The sequence below is a fragment of the Rhododendron vialii genome, chromosome 6a (genome assembly GCF_030253575.1).
Source record: "Rhododendron vialii isolate Sample 1 chromosome 6a, ASM3025357v1".
Lineage (NCBI taxonomy): Eukaryota > Viridiplantae > Streptophyta > Magnoliopsida > Ericales > Ericaceae > Rhododendron > Rhododendron vialii.
Genome location: NC_080562.1, coordinates 6974998 through 6992323, shown reverse-complemented (window position 1 = coordinate 6992323; position 17326 = coordinate 6974998). Strand labels below are relative to the sequence as shown.

Genomic DNA, 17326 nt, shown 5'->3' with positions numbered 1-17326 from the left:
AGCAGAATCTGTAAAATAAAGTTGCAACCATAGAAAAAAAATTGTAAAATAGATGCTATCATATGTAAATTTATGGAATCCAAATCCTTTCACGTTACCCTGATGGGATAAGGAATAAAATTTACCACGGTCTCACTCGGCGATATCTAAGTCGTTCATTTTGTGAGTCCAGATATGCTTATACGATGTAAAAAATTATATTGTGCGGACTTTTTTTGGTCAACATGGTAAGAAATTTTTATTGATAAAAAAGGAGCCCCGTAGTATATCAAAGAAGACGATTATTATTGCACAAAGGATTCAATAACCAAAATAAGGAGGTCTAGCTTTTCAAGTACAAATATCGAAACTTCACTAACCTGAAATTGTTAAAGTGTATGCAACTACATTCGCCAATTTATGAATAAAAGAAAATCACAAATCCTATTTTTCTAACCGATCAACTTTGCAGCAAATATCTTCGATGACAACTTTAACCTCCATAGGGCAAGACCACGCACTGATGGTAAGTCAATCTAACTGATCTGATCAAACCACCACTAGTGCCTCTACCTTGCTTCATCAAAGGACCATCACTACTACCTTTATCAAAACCTGAAACGGCATTTCGATGTTAAATGTGTAGAGACCTGTATTTTTCGGAAATTATTTAAAGGTTTGTTTAGTGTTAGAAAATGAGGAGAATATGAAGTTTGTTAAGTTTATTTGAATTGGGGTCTTATGTGAAGAGATTGTTAGTGGAAGGGGTGTAAGTGTGATTAGTGTAGGAGATAATATAGTCTTCTCTATATCTCACTCTCATCTCTTGGCTCTCTCCCTCTCTTTTCTCTCTCTCGATCGTCTCTCTCTCTCTCTCTCTTACTCTCCACTTCTCCCAAACTCTAAAACCACCAAGAACCACCAAGACCTACTACCTTTCCGCTCCTAAATCGTGATCTTGAGCTTGCAATTTAACTTGTGAGTTTTGCTTGGAGGAAGAGAATTGGTTGATTTCGAAGTTTGGAGGGCTAGGGCTTGCTCAAATCACGTGAGTTTTAATTGTCAATTTCGAGGTAGGGATTTCTTGCAATTGTTATATTTTTGTGTTGATTTTGCACTCTGATCGTGCTTTAGATTGTTGGTTGTTGTTAGGGTTTCATTCTTGAAAATCTGAAGAAATCGCTGCTAGAAAAGTCGCTGTATTGATACAAGCTTTCTGTTGTATCAATACCATTTCAATACTGTAACTTCAAAACTTTTGATTTGTTTGTTGTATCGATACCAGGACCCTATGGACAGTTTTGCTGCATTTGCTCCATACTTCATTGTTTTGACCCATGATCACTTCTAGCACCTCTTAAATGTCTATAGACCTTTTCTAAATTCGATTGTTCAATCTCTATTGACTCATTGATGTTCCCGTACCCGAGACACTCGTAAAATGTAACTTTAGTATCATTGTAAACAGAGGATGTATCGTAAGGCTGTTTAAGAGTGACATAGGTTATGCAATGCATTGTGGTGAGTGTGAATGGAGATGGGTGTCCATCTAGCGATCCAAAAGGTCTAAGTGTCGATATTAGCGAGAGGTATGCAGTAGGGTGGTGATGGGTTGGTACGTTACGTGTGGTATTGTGATATACTAAAAGGGAATGACGTGTATAGATTTATTAGTTGGAGTCATGATATGGTTGACTGTTTGGAACATTTTGAAATATAATCAATGTGGTGGATTGGTAGATCATTTAGGATTCTTGAAGTGTAATCGATGTTGTGATAGAACTGTTTAGGATGATTAAATTGTGATTGATTGATCGACACGTACGGCTATAACGAGATATGACACCCCACCCGAATTTTCAAGGGCGTGTGCCCACAACTACTTTATATATTCACATGGCACTCAAAAATATAAATTCGCAACATATGGATTATTCAATGCCAACAACACTAAAAAAACAAAAAAATAAATCTTGTGTAAAAGGAATTTTACGTTTTTTGAAAAAACCCACCACCCATAGTTTTTCCCAATTTTTGGCAACATGCGCACGTAAGCATCAGGTAGATTGTGTTAACTTCAATTGGATTTCACGTACTTGGACATCTACAATCCTATATCATGCATTGAGAATTCGTGCGCATATAGATGTAGTTGCTTGATATCTACCATGTTCTTTGTCGTAAGCCTGTAAATATTTACTGATTACACAGTAAATCGTGCTTAGCCATTCCTATCTGGAACTGTATCCATTTGTATCAAGTCCTCACTGAATGCGTTGCAGAATATGTGAAATAATAGTTGGGAGATAAAGTAATAGGTCCAATAGACATTTCATAAGCCCATAAGTCCATTTAATAGTTTTGTAAAGCTATAAGTCCACACAACCTAAACCCTAGAGAATCCTATGAAAGTGCCTAAGACCCTAAACTTTATGAAAGTGCCTAAATCATTAAAACTCTATAATAGGAAAGAGCACCATAAAACCCTATAAAAGTGCCTAAACCCTAGGGTACCGTATCCTATAGTAAAAAAGTGTACCCTAAAATCTTATGAAAGTGCATAAACCCTAGGTTACCCTACCCTACTCTAGGGTACCCTAAAATGGACTTGTGACCTTACAAAATTAATAGATGGACTTGTGGGTTTATGAAGTTCACATAATGGACCTAACACTAATTTTCTAATAATATTTCTCTCTCTCTCTCTAACTTCCTAAACCCTAGCCGCCGCTTCACTACTCTTCCCCTCCCATCCCTCCCTCTAAACTGGGGGGGGCGGGACTCTCTCTCTCTCTACTTTAGATCTATCCTTCTCATTTCTGTGAGTTCCGATGTTGACGGTGCCGGTCCTTGCTGGAGCAGTCCGCCTATGAGCTCTTTTGTCCGATCTTCCTCACCGTGTGCTATTCTTTTCGATCGTCTTGCAATTCCATTGACGTTATCAAGCCAGCCCTGTTCTTGTCATTATGGGCGTCGCATAGGCTCGAGCCCTGGCAAAGGCGTAGTTTCTTGGGATGGAGATAGCAGTTGGTGGTGCTTTACGGTGGGGTGTAGCTTTTGTGGTGATTGTGGTACCGTTCGGTCGGCATTTATGGGCAACTGGATTTAGGTGTGATGATTTGCTGTAGGTTTTTTGTTTGGTCGATGTTTTTTCGATTCTTTCTGTTTTCTCCCCCGTTGAGGGGGCTTTCCTAACCCCTACGTGGGTTTTTTGTTGGTTGCTTGGCTATTGTTGGGCTGATCGGAGATGTTCTCCATCTGTTTTGCACATTAGGTTGTGTGAGGTCCTGAACATTCTACGTGGTGTTTAGGCCTCCATTGTGATTGCTATATTCCCTCTTTTGAGATGACTGCATTTTCGTTATTATTCCTTTGTTATCAATGAATATCATCCTATCGATTGACAATGCTATATTATGCCAACATTGAAGAGGAGACACCTAGGGCCCGATTGGATGCCGTATCTATCGGGTTTATTGCGTAATCCGGTGTATTGGTTCTTGATTAGACAGTTGCTCCACTGTTTGGTATCATTTTTTGCTCCTGTATTCGTTTCTCCACTTCTTCATTAACATAGGCTTCATGGTACTAATTAATTTATGGCCACCTCCGGAGGTAGCCATAACTAATCCGGGGCAATATAGGTGAAATCTTGCCATTTTTGCCCTCCTAATCTCATCTCGTCAATACCTCTTCACATATGCACACAGAATGGATAATGGAAAAAATGGAAAATAGAGAGAGAGGAAAAATTATGGCTGGAGTTGTCATTTACAGTGGATCAAATTTTTTTTTTTTGTCATTTACAGTAGAGAGAGAGAAGTACCGAACGTCGCCGATGCCGGTGGGTTTTGTAAAACTGTGAGAGAGAGAGAAAGGTGGAAAAATTATGGCCGAGTTTTGTTAAACCATCGTCGATTGGAACAGAGGTGCGTGGGTTTTGTAGAGAGAGAGAGGCTCTGTAACAGAGGTGGGTGGGTTTTGTAAAGAGAGAGAAAAAAAAAGAGGGGTGGGTGGCTAGATGGGTTTTGTAAAACCGTGTAATTGTGAGAGGCTGAAAACCGTGGGTGGATTTTTTAAATTATTAAAATAATTAAATTATTAGTAAATTAAATTATTATTGATTAATTCTGAAAAAGTAATTAATTTTAGTGGATTGTGTAATAATATATTTAATCTAATGAATTATCCATTTTAATAATGTGCAAGGGTAAAAGAGTCATTTATCAACTTTTTACATCATACACTCAATTTATCTTCCATCCTAACCAAGTATTATTTTATCTCTCTTCTCTAATACATCATCCAAACCATTTACTTTTTAATACACTCTCTATAAATATCACATCAATGTGGGCCCTCCCATTTTAACTAATATCACTTACTATCTTATCCCCCTTCATAAATGATACACCCAAAATATATACGGCATCCAATCGGGCCCCTATGGAGTTATTCAACATAAGCTACTGGACTTTCTAAAGCATATATAATTTCTTTCATCCCTCTTATTACAGTTTTTAGCACTTGGAAATCACTTTTATCATTATGGCTCCATTTGTTTTGGTGTAAAATGTTTTACAATGTAAAATATTTTTCAGAAAAACAAACTTTTACATATTTTCCATGTGAAATGTCTTTTCAAAAAATAAATTTCAAACTTTTATTTTTCGGTGTTTGGTTGGCACTTGAGAAATATTTTCAAAAATCACCAAAATACTGTAGAGAGAGAGAAGGGGGCGTAAACAGTGGAGAGATCAGAGAATATTGGAATTGAACGTGGCCCAGGACTCACGATCGAGAAAACTGAGCAGTGAGAATTGTAGTAGAAGACAACAAGTTTATTTCGGAAAATAACTTATGGAAAATTTAAGGATAAGTCATTTTTATCTAATGGAAAATGTTTTACATGTAAAATGTTTTCCTCATTTTTTACACAATCAAACACCGGAAAATAAGTAAAACATTTTACCGGAAAATATTTTACGCCCAAACAAACGGAGCCAAATATGTGCAATATTCTCTTCCCACCAGCCAAGGGTACATGGAGTTAACATGGTTTAGTCCTGGCCTTCTATCCAAAACATCCTCTTCAATCCAAAGACCCAAATTGTCCCATTGCACCTTGTTTGGATCAGATTTTTGTGGTTTGAATTTTCTTCCATCTGTAAGGACACTTTCCTATAGTAAACCTACGTAGTATACGCCCTTGACTCGTGGGGTGGAAAAATATGGTTTCCCTGGTGAGTCAGGTGGGTGGAATTTAATATCTATCTATATGCAATATTCTCTTCCCAGCAGCCAAGAGTGCATGAAGTTAACATGGTTTAGTCCTGGCCTTCAATCCAAAATGTCCTCTTCAATCCAAAGGCCCAAATTGTCCCGTTAAACCTGGTTTGGATCAGATTTTTGCGGTCTGAATTTTCTTCCATCTACAACAACACTTTCCTATACTAAACCTACGTAGTACGTACCCTTGACTGGTAGGGCGGAAAAATATGGTTTTCCTGGTGAGCCGGATGGAATTTAATATCTATCTATGTGCAATATTCTCTTCCCACCAGCCAAGAGTGCATGGAGTTAACATGGTTTAGTCCTGACCTTCAGTCCAAAATGTCCTCTTCAATCCATAAACCAAAACTGTCTCATTTCACCTTGTTTGGATGAAACTTTTGCGGTCTGAATTTTCTTCCATCTGCAAGGACACTTTCTTATACTAAACCTATGTAGTATGTACCCTTGACTGGTGGGGCAAAAAAATATGGTTTCCTTGGTGAGTTGGATGGAATTTAATTCCTATCTATGTGCAATATTCTCTTCCCACCAGCCAAGGGTGCATGGAGTTAACATGGTTTAGTCTTGACCTTCAATCCAAAACGTCCTCTTCAATCCATAGTCCCAAACTGACCCGTTGCACCTTGTTTGGATCAGATTTTTGCGGTCTGAACTTTCTTCATCTGCAAGGACACTTTCCTATACTAAACCTACGTACTACGTACCCTTGACTGGTGGTGCGGAAAAATACGGTTTCCCTGGTGAGCCGGATGGAATTTAATATCTATCTATGTGCAATATTCTCTTCCCACTAGCCAATGGTGCATGGAGTTAACATGGTTTAGTCCTGGCCTTCAATCCAAAATGTCCTCTTCCATCCAGAGACCCAAACTGTCCCATTGCACCTTGTTTGGTTCAGATTTTTGCGGTCTGAATTTTCTTCCATCTGCAAGGACACTTTCCTATACTAAACCTTTAGTCCTGGCCTTCAATCCAAAACGTCCTCTTCTATCCAGAGACCCGAACTGTCTCGTTGCACCTTGTTTGGATCAAATTTTTGCGGTTTGAATTTTCTTCCATCTGCAAGGACACTTTCCTATACTAAACCTACATTGTACATACCCTTGACTGGTGGGGCGGAAAAATATGGTTTCCCTGGTGAGCCGGATGGAATTTAATTAATATCTATCTATGTGCAATATTCTCTTCCCACCAGCCAAGGGTTCATGGAGTTAACATGGTTTAGTCCTGGCCTTCAATCCAAAACGTCCTCTTCAATCAAAGATCCAAATTGTCCCGTTGCACCTTGTTTGGATCAATTTTTTGCGGTCTGGATTTTCTTCCATCTACAAGGACACTTTCCTATACTAAACCTACGTAGTACGTACCCTTGACTGGTGGGTCAGAAAAATATGGTTTCCCTGGTAAGCCGGATGGAATTTAATATCTATCTATGTGCAATATTCTCTTCCCAGCAGCCGAGGGTGCATGGAGTTAACATGTTTTAGCCTGGCCTTCAATCTATAGACCCAAACTGTCTCGTTGCACCTTGTTTGGATAAGATTTTTGCTGTCTGAATTTTCTTCTCTTCTGCTAGGACATTTTCCTATAAACATACGTACCCTCCAATTTTCCTCTTTCCTTTATGGGCTTTTAGCTGGTTTTGATTGGATTTCTTATTTTTCATACCAAAGCTCTTGTAGTTCTTCATGAGATCTATATACGTTTCCCATAAAACAACAAATGTATTACTAGTAGTATCTTAGCTTCCATTTTCTACAATTACATGCACCGGCTGTTTATCCAAACAAGGGTAGAAGCTAATTATTAGAACAAGTTACGCGAAGACGGGATATTTAAGGGTTGATCCAAACCGGGTATTAGAATGGTCATCACTCATTAGTCTCCCCTAAGTCCTTTTTTTTTTTTTATGTTCTTTTTTGAAATTTAGTCGCCCACAAGAGAACAAGTCAGTTTTGTTGTTTTCTTACTTTATTACTCCACAGTGACATCCACCAATCCCACGCGGGGGTCCCACCAATTCCTTTCCCGGGTATTGGGGGCAACTGGTTGTGGTTGATGTTAACCCTAGTGCATGTGTGGTACTTGCCAAAAAAAAAAATGGGTAGTTAACCCTAGTGCATGTGTGTGGTGCTTGCAAAAAAAAAAATTTGTGTAGTGCTTGATATCTGTCTGAGAAAAACAATTCTAATACTTCTCATTTCCCTGCTCCTATCATCTCTACCACCTCCATTTTCAGTCTCATCACCACATGATACATTATCCACATCCTCATCTATCTCTCTTTCCGTACTTATTTGCAATTTTCAGGCTTAAAAATAATAAGCTTATTGAAATCAAAAAATATGCTATATGGATTTTATTTGAGAGATCTCGATGAAATCTATCAAATCCTGCAAAAAAAAATTAAAAAATTATTTTCGTAAATCTATTATTTTTAAAGCTTGAAAATAGGTTCTTATTTTGAAGTACTTATTTTGGAATGTGGAACGGGGTCAAGTCGAAGACAACTTCAATTCTTTCCGCTAGCCAAGACTCAAGTCAAGTCGTCTCCTAAACGTCCTCTTCAATTCAGAGACCCAAACCGTCCAATTGCGCCTTGTTTGGATTAGATTTTTGCTGTCTGAATTTTCTTTTGTAAGGACATTTTCCTATACTAAACCTGCCCTCCAATTTCCCTATTTTCCTTTATGGGCTTTTAGCGGGTTTTGATTCAATTTCTTTTTTCATACCAAAGCTCTTGTACTTCTTCATGAGACGTCAATGTTTCCTGTAAAACACAATAAACCTTGAACAAATATACTATTTATTGTTTCCATTTTCTACAACTACACGCAGCAATTGTTTATCCAAACAAGGGTAGAAGCTAATTAGAATAAGTTACTCAAAAGACGGGATATTTAAGGGTTGATCCAAACAGGGCATTAGAATGGTCATCACTCATTAGATATTCTTCCAGAAGTACCAAGATCTTTTCCTTCATATTTTAAGCCATGGCTCAAAACCTCACTTGAATAGACAGACTCCACGTACAAGAAACTCAAGCAGAAAAACCCACACTATCAACAGCCACATATCATCACATGCTTGTATTGCAATATATTTCATAGTTATACTTGATGGTCAAATTTTTCTAGACCAACAACTTCGTCCATATTATTGTCGATGTCCGATCAATTTAGACGATTAGCTTGACGACCGAACAAAATGATCGATTACAATTACGAATCAAAATCAAACCACGCATGGGTACCCCCAATCCCCTTTCCTGGGCCTAACTGGTTGATGTAAAAAATTAGAGGTGTCAGACGTGCCTGTTGTGTCGTGCCATGCCGTGCCGTGCCATTTAACTTCCGTGTCAATCATGCTTCGTGCCGTGCTGTGCCCATCCATTTACTTCATCATGCCACGGCGTGTCGTGCTGTGCCGTGCTTTAAGCGTGCCTTGCTGGGCCATTTTACTTTATCGTATAGTACTGTCGGGTCGTGCCTTTTATAAATCGTGTCGTGTCGTGCCGTACCTTTTTTTTTAGTGCCGTGCCATGCCTTTTTTGTCGTATCGTGCTTTTTCGAATCGTGTCGTGCCGGCCCGTTTATTTAATCGTGCACCGTGCCTTGCCGTGCCATGATTAGACAGTACTTGTGGCGTGCCGTACATGGGCACATCTTATGTGTTTCATTTTCAGAACTATAGAAACTGCAAGTTAATTTTTGGTTTATTTCCCCAGTGAGATCATTTCCTGCATATGGATTACATATCCGTTGGATTACCCATCTTGCATAACATAAAAAATGCAATTCATTGATTGGTATTTTGATCCCGTAACCGAGCCGTAAATTCGGAGTCTTTAACAGTCTCTTTATAACAACAACTAATTCCTCATTGAAGGATACCACCATTAAAGCAGCATTATGAAATGATCACCAACTAAAATCAGAACTAAACAACATCCACAGATTAGAACATCAAAAATAAGTCGATGCTACACAAACCCCACAAAAAGCGGTGTACAATGCCCTTTCAATATTAATTCCGATCTAACCCAGAAACAGAACCAAGCCATTCTGATTAAGAACAAGAACTACACCCATTACAAGAAATGGCACAAAAAAAAAAATCCAGAAAGCTTCTTACAAAAACAAAAAATAATGTAAAACCAATTAGCTCAGTCAGTCTCAGTCTTGTACATATGGTATCCACAAATGTACAACCAATTTCATATTTTCCAACTTGACGTCCTATCGTAACCAAATTATGATACAACAAAGGGGCAGTCAAAAGGGAAAGAGCTCCAAAATAATCCATGGTAGCACCATGCTCTGCTGCGACCTTCGACTCCCTGACGCATTTTTTGTTAAATTTTTTTGTAACTTTTTTTTCCAAACTCTCTCTCTCTCTCTCTCTCTCTCTCTCTCTCTCTCTCTCTCACACACACACACACACACACATTATTTTTGTTCATGACTTCATATTTTTTTTAAATAAATATTTTTTTATAACCATTTTATTTTGAAACTTTTTCTCTCCTTATTTTGATAATTTTTTTAACTTGATATAATTCACTAACACAAACAAAAAATAATTCATTTTCACCAAAAAAATTGATATTTTTTTAAAAATCTTTAGTAGATAAAACGCACTATATATGTGTGGTAATTGGCATATTATAATTTTGATTCAAATTTTCTTAATCATATAAAATATTTTAAAAGCTTATTTTCGTTAAATAAAAAGAAAAGATTAATAAATTATTGGATTATCAAAAAATACATATAAATAAAGTAAAGTATAATCTGAAATCCCTTGCTTATTTATTAACATTTTTTTCTTTTGGCTTTTCCATGCCACATGTCGTGTCGTGCCGTGTTGTGTCGTGCCTGTGCCGTGCCCGAATAGAACCGTGTTGTGTCATGTCATGCCCGTCCTACTTCCGTGCTCATGCCCGTGCCCGTGCCGTGCCTGGCTAGAACCGTGTCGTGACTCATGCCCCATCACACTTCCGTGCCGTGCTCGTCTAAGTCGACCATGGTGTGCCGTGCCGTGCAAGGTCAACTTTCATGTCGTGCCCATGTCGTTCACGCTCACTTCCATGCCCGTGCCGTGTCGTGTGTCCACTAAGACCGGGTCGTGTCGTGTCGTGCCGTGCCAGGATTAAACCATGCCTATGGAGCCGCGCCGTGTGCCCACTAAGACTGTGTCGTGTCAGGATTAAACCGTGCTTATGGCGTGCCGTGCCGCCTTCAAACGTGTTGTGCTCATGCTGTGCCCGTGCCGACCTTGCCCCTTTGACACCCCTATAAAAAATGATAGGAAACATGAAACTTAGTCTATGAAAGTGTCCATGAAAGGATATGAATGGTCCAGATTCACAGACAACGGGTCTCTTGAGAAGGTTATGGAACTGCACGGTGCAGGTGACCCATTTTGGGGCCCATAACGAGTCTAACTTGATGATCAAAATTCTTCGTTTTGTACAACTTGTTGAGAACATCTGTGTTAAAAATCATGCTGTTACAGGCTTCATCCAAAATTGAATGGTTTTATATTGCCAACTTGGGAAAAATACGATTTTCAATAGGTTTTTTCTCCAATTGTTGCTCATTCTATCTAGCTATCTATCTCCACTTACTACCCATTTGTTATGCAGGAACCTAAGTTTCAGTTCATATACCTCAGCTTTTCCTAGTGACAAAACTAATATGTGACAAGAAGTTGGAAGAGCTAAGTTTTGTTCACCGCCTACTTAAGAAGGTAAATATTAACATCTTTTCTATTGGTTGAAATGACGTGGATCTCACCACAAAGTGATGTCATGTTTACCAAAAAGTATATTGCATAATAAACTTGACATCACTTTGTGGTGAGATTTACACTATTTCAATCAATAGTAATAAGGGTAACATTCACCCTCCTCTTTTAAGGAAAGTGAACAAAATTGCACTTTGGAAGAACACGCACTGTGAATCTGGACCATTCAATTATTTTATTTACATTTATGGACCCAGTTACATGTATTGTACCAATCCTCGGATGATGTTCACTCTATTTCTTACACTCATGTGTGGTACTTGATCTCTATATATTCACAAACCCCTCAATCCCACTATAAACTAGTGGAGTACAAACCAACATACTACACCCCTTTAAATCCTACAAATGATAAATTACACTTAAGAGTTAATGGATACCCCAATTCTAATCCTCCTCATCTCCCTATTCCTATCATCTCTACCACCTCTGTTTTCAATCTCATCACCATACGTTACGTTACCCGCATCCTCATCCCTCTCTGTTTCCGACATCCTAATTTCAGCAGATGGAATCTTCTCCGCCGGCTTCTACAACGTTGGCGAAAATGCCTATTGGTTTTCCATATGGTTCACTAAACCCACATCCGACGGCAATCTCACCGTCGTTTGGATGGCCAATCGCGACCAACCCATCAATGGAAAACGCTCGAAACTCTCTCTCCATAAATCCGGCAACCTCAAACTAACCGACGCAGCCCAATTCACAGTCTGGTCCACAAACACCAAATCACGGTCCCCACTTCAGTTACAGCTTCTAAGTACCGGTAACCTCGTTCTTCGCAATCAAAATGGTTCAGTTTGGGAAAGCTTTGATTCACCGACGGATACCCTTCTTCCAAACCAACCCATGACTCGAAATTCAAAACTTGTTTCCTCTCGAAGCCGTAACAATTTCTCATCTGGGTTTTACTCCCTGTTTTTCGACTACGATAACATCCTCCGTTTACTATTTGACGGCGCGGAGGCTTCCAGCACGTACTGGCCCGACCCGGGGTTGGTCAGCTGGGAGGCTGGTCGGACCACCTATAATAACAGTCAAACTGCGGCGTTCAATTCATCTGGGTATTTCAGATCAAGTGATGATTTTAAGTTCAACGCTTCGGATTACGGCATTGTGCCTTGGAGAATATTGAAAATGGATGTGGATGGGAACGTGAGATTGTATAGTTTGGATGAGGAGAGAAGGATATGGAGAGTTTCTTGGCAAGCCATAAGTCAGCCGTGCAAGATCCATGGAGTTTGTGGGCCCAATGCGATGTGTAATTATGATCATCCGGGGGAGAATGCTGGTCGGAGATGCTCTTGTTTACCCGGGTAATGTTCCCATAGTTCCAAAATTTCTCTATTCTTGTAAACTTTCCGGAACGGAAAATAAGTTCTTATTTTTTAGAAGACAATTTTAAGCTAAAAAATAATAAGATCTCGATAAGATCTTTTAGACTATGAAAAAAATCAAAAAATTATTTTTTATTTGCATTATTTTTGAGTTTGAAAATTTGCAATAAGCACTTATTTTTTAAGAAGATGCTCTAGAAGTTACCCTTATTTTTCTTCTTTGTTTTGTGTGTTTTGTTGGTTTTTTGAATTTTTGTTAGATTTGCGTCGTATTTTTTTGATTAACCATCCGTCTCAACGAAAGGAGTCTAAAAAGTATAAAAATTACGACAGAAAGCAAAACAAAAGTTCATTGAAGAAAAAAAAATTATCAAATAACTGTCTTATTTGTATTTTTTTCAACATCAGTCTGTATATATTTTTATACTTTTTCAATTTTTATTGTCAACACGAACTATTAACTCCAAAAATTACGATAAAATGCTAAATAAAAAGTTACGAAAAGTAAATAATAGTAAAATAAATTTTTAACTTATGAGTTTACAAGAACACAGTCTAAAGGTAACATAATGATGTTTATAGTCATGTGCTTTTAAAAAGGCGACATAAGTTGTATAACTACAAGATTATTTAATCAAAAACTATTTACCAAATAAAGAAAACTAATTAAAGAGTCAAGAAACACAACTTCAAACCATAACTCCTCTCTCAACGAGCAGTTTAATGTATGTGATGTGGGCACATGTGCTCACTCCCAATTAAGATTTGTGATCACACTCTGAATTCTCGCTTTAACAAATTTTAGTAGTTCATGAATTTTTGTTAAAAATGCTTTTACGGTCGGTGCTCTTGTTCACCCACTATGATGAACTCAACGAAATACCAAGAAAAAGTATACCTTTGTACTCTCAGCACAAAGTTCCCACACCGCTCTCAGAGTTCTCTTAAGTGCTCCAGTTTTCAATCCTTTTGAACCAGTGCGAAAATTTTATTTTTCTGATTATTTTATCCGAAAAAGTTATAATTAATTTTTGTTTCTAGGACTTTCATAATCAAATTTCTGCTCTATAAGATCCGAAAAAATGAGCAAGTAGTTAATTATGAGAGCCTTAGAGACAAAAATTAATTGTAACTCTTTAGGATAAAATAATCAAAAAATAAGATTTTCAAACTGGTTCAATTTTTTTAATCCTCTTTCCTTCTCTTGTGTATAGATATACTATTTTTATGAGGATTTCAAATTTTTTGTTAGGAGCAGTACATATTTCTCAGCCTTGTCATTTTCCCATGGTTTGCTTGCCTTGGGTTTTTTGCTACATGAACCACAAACGGCACAGTTTCCTTGCCCCGAGAAATTTTTGGTGCCGGTTGGGTATATCCCACGTGGTACCCGTTCGGCACATCCGGGCCGTTCAATACACTTGTGAATGGTTCGGATTGAAACCCTCTCTCTTTCCTCTCACCCCAATACTTTCTCTCTCATTTTTCTCTCTTCAAATCTAAGCTGTCCAAAAACGTAATAAACAGCTTGGATGTACCGAGCGGGTATCACGTGGTACCCACCCGGGAATGAAAAAAATTCCCTGAGCCCCACACTACTGCACTACCGGATCCGCCAATCCCACTTTCATGCGTGCACACTCATATAACCACAAAATAACTCGATTCATGAAGTTCATCTTAGTAGTACTTTCATCTTGATACATGAGTTCCATTAATGGTCATTAAGTCCTTGATTCCCATCAGGTACAAGGCAAAAAACCTTACAGATTGGTCTCTCGGGTGTGAACCGGAGTTCAACCTCTCCTGCAACGCAGCCGAATCCGGTTTCATGGAACTCCCTCACACAGAGTTCTACGGCTACGATATCAAATTCTATGAAAATTACACCTATGAAAAGTGTGAGGAAGTATGCTTAAAAAGCTGCAAATGCTACGGCTTCAATTTCAAATTTGACGGCGACAAAGGTTATTACAATTGTTTACCAAAGTCACTGTTGCTTAACGGATACAGATCCCCTTCATTTGGGGATCCTTTTTATCTAAAGCTGCCCAAAGCCTCCGTCACTTTTTATGCAAATCGAAAACAAGAAATCGGGTTGCATTGCCCCCCGACCACACAAAACTTGCTACTTGATAGAGGTTACAAGAAACCCAAACAAAACAGGATGTTGCAGTTTATGGTTTGGTTCGCCTCTGCATTTGGCGGCTTTGAAATCATTTGTATTTGTTTCGTATGGTTATTGTTGTACAAAACCCAACAAAGATCAAGTGAAAACACACAAAGTTACGTTCAAGTTGTGAGTGGGTTTAGGAAATTCACTTATGCCGAGTTGAAGAAAGCAACGAGAAATTTTAGGGAAGAAATCGGAAGAGGAGGCAGTGGGATTGTGTACAAAGGAGTTTTATCTGATCGTAGAGTTGCAGCAATCAAGAGACTCAACGAGGCTAATCAAGGGGCAGCAGAATTCTTAGCGGAAGTAAGCTTCATTGGAAGAGTTAACCACATGAACTTGATAGAGATTTGGGGATACTGCGTTGAAGGAAATCATAGGCTATTGGTTTACGAGTATATGGAGTGTGGATCGTTAGGAGAGAATCTTATTTCTGGCACCCTTGATTGGGAGAAGAGGTTTGATATTGCAGTTGGCTCTGCGAGGGGCTTAGCTTATCTGCACGAAGAGTGTTTGGAGTGGGTTCTCCATTGCGACGTGAAGCCTCAAAACATTCTCTTGGACTCTAATTTCCAATCCAAGGTTGCAGATTTCGGCCTCTCCAAGCTAGTAAACAGAGGGGGTGGTGGAAAAAATTCAAGCTTTTCCAGAGTGAGGGGGACAAGAGGTTACATGGCGCCCGAGTGGATTTCCAACCTTCCTATTTCATCCAAAGTCGATGTTTATAGCTACGGAGTGGTGGTGATGGAAATGGTCACGGGAAAGAGCCCGATGACAATGGGAGGTCAGGGGTCTGGAAATACAGGGGAGATGATGGAACAGAGAGGGCTGGTGAAATGGGTGAGGGAGAAGATGAATGTGAATGGAGAGAATGAACTGTGGCTTGAAGAGATCATTGATCCAGTGATGAAAGGAAAATGTGATTTAAGGAAGATGGGAATACTGATTCAAGTGGCATTGGAATGTGTAGTGGAAGATAAAGATGCAAGACCTACCATGAGTCAGGTTATAGAGAGGCTTCTACCCCATTAAAACAGATGACTATTAAGAGGAAGATGGATTAAAGATTGACTTGAAATCAAGGGTTCCCATCATCTGGTTTCAGAATTTCACTTTATGCATGCATCCTTTCAAAATAGTCTAGTCTTTTGTATAATTATGCATCATTCTAATATGTTCTAGCTATTAGATAGTAATGTGCACAGCTTCTTGTTGACGAGGCACTGTCTAATTGGTTGTTGCGAAAATATAGCTTCTAATTCAGTTGTCAATAAAATTGTCATATAATTAGCATGATGTATATATTGTTGCGCTACGTGTTCATACCTGAGCTAAGAGATTACTTTGGTCGTCATGCAAATTCTCGCAAAAAAATAAAACTTCGTTCTTCCTATCTACTTACCTTGCACTAAGAAACAAGAACCAAATTTCAACTCATTCGCACACCAAATTTCATTATGTATTGAATGAATAGTGTGCAAAATTTACATCAATGGTTGCGTATAATCAATGAAGTGCGAACCAAATCAAATAGGGGTTCAAAAGTTGGTTCTTTCACATTAGTATTTGGTAAAATTCCTATTCACTGAGGCTAAATTTTCAAAAGTAGAAGATGCAGTGTTTTTTCTTGGTACCATATCTTTGATGACTCGTTGTTTCTCTGAAAATCAGTTTCGGATACTGTTAGATGGAGAAGTCAATTATTTTTCTTGAAAACAAATCTAGAAAGGAGAATCTGTAAAAAATAAAGTTGCAACCATAGAAAAAAATTTGAAAAATAGATGCTATCATATGTAAATTTATGGAATCCATATCCTTTCATGTTACCCTGATGGGATAAGGAATAAATTTTACCACGGTCTCACTCGGCAATCTAAGTCGTTCATTTTGTGAGTCTAGATATGCTTATAATTGACATAAAAAATCCTAGAAATTTTTATTGATAAAAAAATGAGCACAGAAATATATCAAAGAAGATGATTATTATTCCACAAAGGATCCAATAACAAAAATAAGGAGGTCTAGCTTTTCAAGTACAAATATCGAATCTTCGCTAACCCGAAATTGTCAAAGTGTATGCGACTATATTCGCCGATTTATGAATAAAAAGAAAATCACAAATCCTATGTTCCTAACCAATCAACTTCACAGCGAATATCTTCAATGACAACTTTAACCTTCATAAGGCAAGGCCACACACTGACGATAAGTCAATCCAATCTGATCGAACTACCACGAGTGCCTCTGCCTTGCTTCATCAAGGGACCATCACTACCCCTTTATCGAAACATGAAACATCTCAATGATAAATGGGAAGCCAAGAGAAGGGGAAGAAAAAAAACTCTCACGCTTTTCATAGTGTGGGGATCGTTTTCTTCATGATCTTTCCTCTGTTCCTTTCTTCGTTTGCTGGACCGTGGAAGACGGCGTTGAACTTGGAGTACCTGCACAACCGGAGGGGGGTGTTCCTCCGGGTAGAAGCTCCGACGAACTTGTCAGTAAGTGGAGAAGATAAAGAGAAGTTTGGTAAGAAATATGTTAGTAGAGAGAAGAGAGTGCTGTTCAGAAGGAGTCCAGATCTTTTTCTTAGTGATGGTACCCTTCTATTTATAGGCGAAGGGGTAGAGTGCTGAGCAAGATGACTTTGCTTTCCACGCGTCGAGTAATGCTCGGATGGCATCATGCAGCAGAGCCATTTAATGAGCGCCGCTTCCCATATCTTACAGAGTCACAT

The 17326-nt window shown here is 38.6% G+C and overlaps 1 protein-coding gene across 1 annotated transcript; it reads left to right on the top strand.

The window, feature by feature from the left end:
• The first annotated feature begins 11304 nt into the window (after positions 1–11304).
• Positions 11305–15883, top strand: LOC131331263 (putative receptor protein kinase ZmPK1). Its single transcript, XM_058365144.1, has 2 exons — positions 11305–12398; positions 14166–15883. Exons 1-2 carry the CDS (start codon positions 11455–11457, stop codon positions 15622–15624), a joined length of 2403 nt encoding a protein of 800 aa, XP_058221127.1. The 5' UTR covers positions 11305–11454; the 3' UTR covers positions 15625–15883.
• Positions 15884–17326: the final 1443 nt, after the last annotated feature.

Excerpts from the sequence above, each read along its gene's own strand:
- LOC131331263 (XM_058365144.1), top strand. The coding sequence starts at position 11,455 with ATGGATACCCCAATTCTAATCCTCCTCATCTCCCTATTCCTATCATCT. Across the intron at positions 12,399-14,165 it reads AGATGCTCTTGTTTACCCGG|GTACAAGGCAAAAAACCTTA; the intron begins GTAATGTTCCCA and ends GATTCCCATCAG.